The sequence below is a fragment of the Rattus norvegicus genome, chromosome 8 (assembly GCF_036323735.1).
Source record: "Rattus norvegicus strain BN/NHsdMcwi chromosome 8, GRCr8, whole genome shotgun sequence".
NCBI classification, from domain to species: Eukaryota; Metazoa; Chordata; class Mammalia; order Rodentia; family Muridae; genus Rattus; species Rattus norvegicus.
Window position 1 is genome coordinate 87,076,631 of NC_086026.1, and position 8,934 is coordinate 87,085,564.

General features: G+C 38.9%; 1 protein-coding gene across 6 annotated transcripts in view; it reads right to left on the reverse strand.

The window, feature by feature from the left end:
* Window positions 1-8,487, reverse strand: part of Mlip (muscular LMNA-interacting protein) — a 269,627-nt gene extending 261,140 nt beyond the window's left edge. For 4 of the 6 annotated variants that reach the window (XM_063266137.1, XM_063266135.1, XM_063266136.1 and 1 more), the window contains exons 1-3: window positions 7,205-7,332; window positions 6,748-6,805; window positions 5,334-5,881 (exon numbers count right to left, since the gene is read on the reverse strand). In XM_063266137.1, coding sequence (XP_063122207.1) covers window positions 5,334-5,579 — 246 coding nt within the window. In that variant the 5' untranslated portion in view covers window positions 5,580-5,881; window positions 6,748-6,805; window positions 7,205-7,332. Of the gene's footprint in view, window positions 1-5,333; window positions 5,882-6,747; window positions 6,806-7,204; window positions 7,333-8,109 lie in introns of those variants that run through there. The other 2 variants (XM_039082514.2, XM_039082515.2) reach the window with 2 other exon arrangements.
* Window positions 8,488-8,934: the final 447 nt, after the last annotated feature.

Consider the following 8,934-nt stretch of genomic DNA (forward strand, 5'->3'; position numbering starts at 1 on the left):
ACACACACACACACACACACAGCAACAGTCTAAGAGAATTGAAACGTAGGTATAAGTTAGCCCACACCCACTGAGTAATCAGAATGGTCACCCAAGGCATCTTTATCAGTAAAATCGCAGCACATGGCATAGAAGGAATCATTTGTTCATTTTGAGTAATAAAGAAATGAATGAAACAACGTTTTCAGAACAGTTAAGCTCATACCAATGAAAAGGGTAGTTTTATCTTTGCTGTATGTTGACTGCCACCAAAATTAACTTGTTAAAAACCAAATAGTAGTGCCGCCACCTGGCATTCAGAGATTTACCACTTTTTTATTGTAGAAAGTTTCCTGCAAGGAATACTGAATAAATCAGAAGCAACATTCATGTCACAATTAACAAGTAACGCTCCGGAAATAATAGCAACAAAACCTTTTCATTGACTCTCTTCAATAATGAGTACTTGATGGCAATTAACTCTAACAAGACACAGTTAAAAAGAAAAATGAATAGGGAGATGTTATGAGAAAATACATTACCATGAAACATTCTATAATTGTCCCATTGGTAAGACATCCTAATGAATAATTATGGACTTGTGACCACAAATCTTATATGAGAAACTGGATGTCTACGTTGTACATGCTTAGAATATTCCCAAGCTATTAAAATTTATGCCTATTATTCATAAAATACTTAGTGTGCTGCTCTTCTTAAAGACAGAGTCTTTTCTACATTTTCTCTGCCTTATTCAAAAAAGCCACTGAGAAACACACATTGATTTGAAAATCGCTTTTTCTAAGACTGTTTCTATCTGTATTATACCCAACAAAATACAATGTCACCAGATAATCATATCAGGAATTAAACCAGAAGCATTATTCCTGTACTTTTCTGTTTGCTAACAAGGTTGTTTTCAGAAAGAAATTAATTTTCCTTCTATTGATGGAGTTAAGACTTTTACTTAAGGAGCTATATTTCCCTGGGTTATGGCAATTTTAAAGGCATAATCTTTCATAGTTTACATTTTACTCACAATGACTAATACTTTACTTTGTTTCTTTTCACTGTATTCAAAACTAATCAAAATGAATTTCTCTCTAGATTAAAAATACTGTGGGGTAATATATAAACTTATATATTCTAATATATGTTATTTTTAAATTCAAAGCGAGTCAATCATTAAACATAAAGAGAAAAATTTAAGTCTCCATCTTCTTATGTCATGTAGTCTGTTAGAATTCTAATCATCAGGTGCCTTGTTCACCTCCCCAGAGAGCTCCTTTTTCCTAAACAGTATTCATGACGTTCCAAAATTACCTGCGGCCTTGCTGTGCATCTAACAAGTTTGAATATGATATGAGTTAAAGCCCGTGCTCCCTTGTTATTGTTAGATGATGTCACTGAACCTTCAATACTCCAGACAACCAGACTGTCTCTCGAGACGCATCACAATAACACAATAGGAGCTAATAGCTTTCTACCACAAACCACATTATGTTAGAATGCCCTAAGGTACATGAATATTTTTACTGGTTAATATAGGAATAGTTTTTTTTTTAATTTCAAGATTTCAATTACTATAAATGTGCCTAACCTTTTTGGCTAATACACTGTAAATAAGAGTTGCTCTGAACAAGAGGCAGGATATTGTGCATTGGTTTTTGCTTATTTTTAACACATATTAAATAAATTTAATTTTAAAACAATGAAAAGCTGGTTTTAAACTACTCCAAAATTTACCTTACGCTCTAGATTTTTGTGACACCTGGTTTGAAGTTGCTGTGCCAGTAGATGCAAGTCACATATAAACTGACATATAAAATCAAAAGACTAACTTACCATTATACTATGTGGTCTCCTAATTACATTCCAGAGCATACAGTTCTTCAGAACGCTCAACCGCCCCTGACAGCATGTTAAGACACGTCACACTCATCCATTAGCTTAAGACACTACATAGCTCCAATGTGTCCCACAGAGGCATGATCAGTACAAGTGTCGAAAAGTGCTTTCTGTAGTGTTTTCTGAATGTTCCTCGGTATACCCACTTCTGGAGGAAGTCATTCAAACAAATCAGAGTTCCTAAGAATACAGGACAAGGAGAAAAAATTCCTAACATCTGTGGTGGTGGAAATGACCTCACTGAAACAGGACACAAATAGCCCCTCCCCTCCCCCACCCCTACTGCCTTCCACAAACCTTAGCTTTAGTGTTATCTGCCTTTACAGGTTCCACGACTAAGAAGTCAGCATGCATCGTAGCTGGTTTCTCAGGGGTTGACGATGGAGTTGTAAATGCACGTAAACTGTCTTTTCACTACAGTGTTTGGAAGTTTGCTATGATATCCACCTGGTTATGCATGGCTTCACTTAGCACTGACAGCTGTAGAAACTTGGAAAGATCTTTTTTTTTTAAGAATTTTTCACATTATCAATTAGATGAAAAGGAAAGTAGCACCCGGGAATCTTTACTGTTGGCTGCCAGACAGCAGCGACTTCAGGGCGAAGAGAAAAGCCAACATTTAAAAGTCGATGGGACTGGAAATATAATTCCATGGATAGAATGTTTATCATCCTGATATGACAAGTGGAACTCCAGTCTCCAGCACCCACATCAAAGTCAGATAGGTGGGTCCCTGCCTCCCATCACAGTCCGTAGGAGACAGCAATGGGGGGGGGGGGGGTCTCTGGAGTGAGCTTGGCAGGCCAGACCAACTGGAATCAGCAAGTGCCAGGTTCAGCTACAGATTCTGCCTCAATCTGTCAAGTAGACTAAAACACTGAGAGAGATATCCAACATCAACTTTGGCCTTCCACATTCACAAAACATAGCGCATGTGCATCTGCATACATGTAAGCATGTAAACACCCACATCTCGCGCGCGCGCACACACACACACACACACATACCAAAAAGGTAGAAATTTAATTCATTCACCATAGGATGGCACAGAGTTAGGACCACCACTTCCATTTTGTCTGTTTCTAACAGAATAAATTCTGTCTTTCAAAATGCTGCGGGCAGGTGGTTTCCTTATTTATTCGTGCAGATAATAACTTAAAATGGTAAATGAAACTGTGTGTGCTGCCTTCTGGCATGATACATATTATAACATTGTTCATTAAAAATCCAGAGAAATGCAACTTCAATTTAAGCAAGGTACAGATCTCCCCCTTACAAACCTATTCTCCCCTTTAAAAAAAAAAAGTATAAGAAACATTACTATTTATAGTAAGTGTAGTGAATAATTTTCAAAATGAAGTGAACTCCATAGAAAATGTTTTTAAATAATTTTTATCAACATAACTAAAGTAAATGTGGACATTGACAAAGAGAAGAGTGACCCAACCACTAACATGCTTAGATGCGCATCCACAGAACAAGCAGAAGTTCACCATGTTTGGCCTGATTGTTTTTCTGCAATGTTGCAATGTGTTACACATTTCCCAGCTGTCCTATGCAGTAAGCACTGACTATGACTTAGTCTTCTCTTGGTATCAGTATATCAACCTCCCCAGCTCTGAAAGCTCGCCAGACTGTCCATTTCCCCAGACACTAGCTCTTGTATGTGCCTCTGTCCCACACTGCACACGGAAGACTCCTGTGCTCTCTCATCCACTGCCACATTGTCCTCCAGTCTGCTGACAATTAATCAGAGACTAGCCTTAGGCCTCTGCCACAGAGCCATGCCCATGAGTTGTGGGACAGCAGCTCGCTCCAAGGAAACACTTCTTTGCTCACTTTAGATTTATAACTGTTTTCAAGGTAGAGTGGGGCGTGTGAAAAGGTCTGACCTCCCAGAAAGTGAGATGTTAATGCATCAAATCATGTCAAGTAACAAGAGATCCGTTTCACTCTGTGCATTTTCCCCAGGTCTACTGTGTTTATTTGCAAAACTAACTCGGGTTAGAGCTGACCCTAGTTCACAGCAGCTCTGTAGTGACGTATTTTCTACCAAGGTGTTACAACACTCAGCGTTTACACTTGGAGGATCTGGATTTTCTTTCTGCCTTAAAATAAATTTCAACTTTTTCTTTTTACAATTTGTTTGTGAGTATATACATGTATGTACGGGTGTGAGTGCCTGAGTGCATTTGGGGTGTGTGTGTGTGTGTGTGTGTGTGTGTGTGTGTGTGTGTGTGTTGTGTAGTCTTTGGGGTATGTCCTTTTTAACTAAATCAAGCCAAGACAATATGAAAATGAGGTAATGCTGGAGACTCCTCCACACATTACACCTTTTAATTTTCACACAACCCTTCAAACTCGTTATTACCGTTCCCTGTCTTACAAGCACATTAACTGAAGTTCAGAAAGCTGAACAAAATCCCTAAGTTTTTGACTTAGAAGCAGAGCAGCAAGAACGTTCATGCAGATATTTCTGACTCAAAAGATCTATTCCTACATTTGGTTTTTCAATAAAGTCAAAAAGGAAGGTAGTCTGTGGTCAGTCTATGCTACACAGTTTCTCAAAATAATGATGATCTGGGTCTTTTAAGAAAAATCATATATTTTATCCAAAATGTTTTTAAGATCTTGAAATTGTGATATTCAAGAATTTTCAAGTCAAAATGCTTTTTTTTAAGGTTTTAACATCAGTTAGGAGTGTATAATCCTTATCTTCAGATATCCAGAATGATATACTCATAAAAGTTGTCCCTTATTAGAGTCATTCGCACTTGCTGCTGTTAAAATGAAGCATAAATAATTCTAACATTAGCTCTGTGACCACAGTGAATTTGAGAACCAAGTTATCCACCTAAACGCAAGATGTGAACCATGCACAGCACATTCTATTGGAGAGTATAATATACATCATATTGCAGAAAGTAACACTGATATGGTTAACTACAATTAACTGCTTAGTGTCAAAGCAGTGCTGCTTTTACAACTTCTATGGCAAAAAAAAATTTCCAAATTTTTATAATGAGTGAACTTCAGTTCATAAAACTTACTTCAAGAGACATGGAAATATTCTATAAAACTTTCTTTTGGGAATCTCCTTTGTATTTCCCCAGGAAGTTGTCTTCAAACGCTCACTGTTCCTAGTATCAGTCAGTAAAACAATAAACCAAGTGCAGTAAAGGCTCAGAGTAAAGAACGTCAGCTTTGAAAGTGGAAGGAGAACACATCGTTCAGATCGAAGTCGCCCGCTTCCCAGGAATGAAATTTCTGTAGCAGTTTATTACGTCATATTCAAGAAAGCCAGAGAACTCATTCACTTCAAGATTATTGACCAGCCCAAAATGGAAACTGAGACAGGGAAAGAGCTTTTCTAATCTAGGACTGCTTACCTCTCACCCTGTCACTTAAATTTTAAACCTGAGCTTGCAAAATCCCAGGCATCTTACCGTCACTCTCTCCTCTAACTTCTCGTTCTTCTTTAGTGCGTTTCCTTGTTCATGCTTTTCAAATTCCATGTTGAAAGAATGAGAGAGAGGTGGGAAGAGAGAGAATGAAAGAGAGAGGTCCAGATTCTGTCTAGAAACTGATTTGACATGCTTGCATGTTAGATAATGCCGGGCATTCCATGTTGTAAGAGCCTGGGACACTATCAGAAGCCCTGGCGATAATTTCTGGTTAGCTAGTGTTTCCATTTATAGATGTTCAAACCCCATAAACAGAGCACTGAGGAGAAGTCAGGCAGCTGGCCCTACATAATGATAAATGTCACTAAACATGAAAGCAACCCTTCAGCAGGAGAACATCCAACAAGTTTGGTTCTCTGAAACCCAGGAAGACGCCACTGGACCAGAGTAAAAGCACTCCAGGATCCGCCCTTGTAAATCAATTAAAAGGACAAATGTGATGATCATACGATGACTATAACTGGGCTAAATTAGCTCTTTCAGAATCCAGTTTCCATCTTGGCAGTATAGACAGATACATGCGTTTCCCTCTGTAAATAAAAAAGAAACAAAAATAATGTTGCAAATGAGAAAAGTAAATGGCAAATCAAAGCCAGAAAGACTGGCAATGCGGACAGTCAAGCAGTCTTGTCAACATCCTTCTATGAAAACTTAGCAAGCTGCATCCAGAAGTACCATGAGACAAAAGTGACATTTCCTTTAACAAAAGCCAGTTCTGGTCCTCCTGATCCCAACACTTCCACTGGGAAGAAAGTTATGATGTAGGAAACGAAATTCATTTTATCCAATGCAACAATTGTTTTCAGAGTTCTTTACAAATTGTTGTATGCCTCAAAGTAAATGAACTGTGTGACTCAATGGTAATTAACTCCTTCTATGTTTTGAGGCAAAACAGATCTGTGGATGGCAATTAAAAAAATATGTCATTCAGATTAAGTGGATATGGTTTCTCTAGAGTTTAGCCCTTGACCTGTTCAGATATACATGTTAATGACTTTTTTAAAATTTACCATCACTTACAGTTTTTCTCTCATTGATGAAGAAAATACTTCAGGAAATATGCTGGAAGAGTATGTCTGTCAGTAACCCCATGGTTTTGTTGCTAGATAAGTCTAGAGAGTTTATCCTGCATTATTTGTTCATGTCTCTCCCAGGAACTTGAAGAAATAGTGGTATCATATATATACATACATATACATATATATATATGTATAATGTATATATTTTACCTATAACAATGTATTATACATATATGCATATGTCTATATACATATGTGTGTGTGATATACAGAAAAGTATTGTTCTGTACTAACATGAAATGGAATATTCATACAGACAATGACATGAAAAAACTCTAAAAAATAATTGAAAAAGGTAGTCACAAAAGGCCACTTACTGAAGACTTCAGATTTGGTACATCCATAGGAATAAAGATGATATGCTCTTCTCAGAAGCTGTGGTATAGACAAGAATGAGTGGTAGTTAACGGTACAGGATTCTCTTTGGGGTCATAAAATATTAGGAAATTGGATACTGTTAATTTGATAACTGTGAAAACCCTAATAACCAATAAATTTTATGAAATGTAGAAAATTACAAATTTTAAAATACGTCAATTGTATCCCAATAGAACTCTTTATTTTAAAAGTTTAAAAAAATCCTCTTTAAATGGGAATATCTGTTTTTTTTTTTTCAGAAATACAATATGTACAATGGGTCACTCCAAACAAGGCATTGAAGTCTGTGCTACAGAAAACAAGCAAGAAGTTCTTGTCAAAAATGACATAAAAGACCATCATAACTAACACCTATTCTAGACATTGCCACCTCTCTTCAACCCTTTGCATCATTACCTTGGGCAAGCAGGCTGCTGTCTGTAATCCCAGCACTCAGGAGGCTGGGATGGGAGGACTGTTGCAAAGTTAAAGCCAAATGGGCTGTATAACCAATGCCAGGTCAGCTAGAGATACAATGTGAGATCCTGCCTCAAAGAGGGGGAGGGAAGGAGGGAGGAGGGAAGGTGGGAGGGAAGGGGAGGAGAAAAAGAGGGGAGAGGGAGGAAAAGACAAAGAAATAAAAAATAAAAGAAAACAGAAGACAAAGATACATTTGTGCTGTAACTTCACAAAGAAATGAGATGATCACTTGGGGCTAAATTCAAAACCTGGGAGAAAATATAATTTGTAGCTATTAACATTGCTTGTCTATCTGTTGAATCTTTTTAATAGTGGTAATGTCCCCACACCTGCCATTCAAAGAACTCTCTCATCATCACCGAGAGAGAGAGAGAGAGAGAGAGAGAGAGAGAGAGAGAGAGAGAGAGGAGAAACCCAAATAAATGCTCTTCTACTGAAGCTTCCCAAGACTGACCAAATACCCACAAGGCATGAGAGCAAATGTAGGGTTTCTTTGCAAGAATGCCAATCTGCACAGGCACGAGGAGATGACTTTCTCCATCACAGCCTTCACCGTTAAAAACGTCTGCTGCTAAGAATTCTCCAAGGCAATCAACATGCTATACTGACTTGTTATCATTCCACATGCCCCAGGCAAGACAGTTCACAGATTCTCTCTCAGTCAAGTTAGACTTTGAGAAGATTGGGGCCAGTTATGGAAGGACCATGTAGGGGTAGCCTGAGCCAAGAACCACACCAGGAGTGTACTTCCTGTGGCACGCAGCCGCCAGTTAAGATGAAAAGGTCAGCTCTGGTGCTGTGAACGGACCTGGGTCAGAGGGCTGACATCGCTCTTCACTCACTCTTAGAGTATGCATCCAGAAGACTGGTCCAGCGCGTCATCGGGGCTTCGGGGAGAGCAGAGGAGGCAGCTCAGAGCCAGTGGCTCTAAGTTTCTCCTGTTCCTCTGGCATGTATTTATCAACTCAGAACTCTCGAGCAACAGCCCGAACGATTCTATAGCTTGCCCTTGATTCTTCTGTCCTCTCCATCTGACAAAGGAGCACCACTGCCACGCGTAGGGTACACTTTAAAGCGTGTATGCACCATCACTGCAAAACGGTCGTGGCGTGTGTCCGCAACTTGTGAAAAGATAACGTCTATGGAAGAACTCCTGGAAAGTTATGTTTATCACTCTATAATAAACTTACTACATAACTGCCAAAAAAAAAAACCCCATAAACCTCAAAATATCAGGCTATAATAATTATGAGGATGAGGGCCAGCAAATGTGTGCCTTTACAATAGCCTCTCTCAAAAGAACTGCCTTTACTGAATTACAACACACACACACACACACACACACACACACACACACACACACACACACACCCAGATATTGTCTTTCTTCAAACTTTGGTATTGGGCCCTCTTTTCATTTCCTTTTTAAAGACATTGCATCCTGACCACCATTTGCCCTCTCTCCTTTCCTCCCAGGCCCTCCCCCCAATGCCGTCCACCCTCCTCTCTTTCTCTTCAGAAAAGGGCCTGCCTCCTACAGATATCAACCAACCATGGCCTATCAAATTGCAGTAAGACTAGGTGTCTCCCTCATATTAAAGTTGGATAAGGCAACCCAGTAGAAGGGAAAAGGTCTAAAATCAGGCAAAATAGTCAGAGACAGTCCC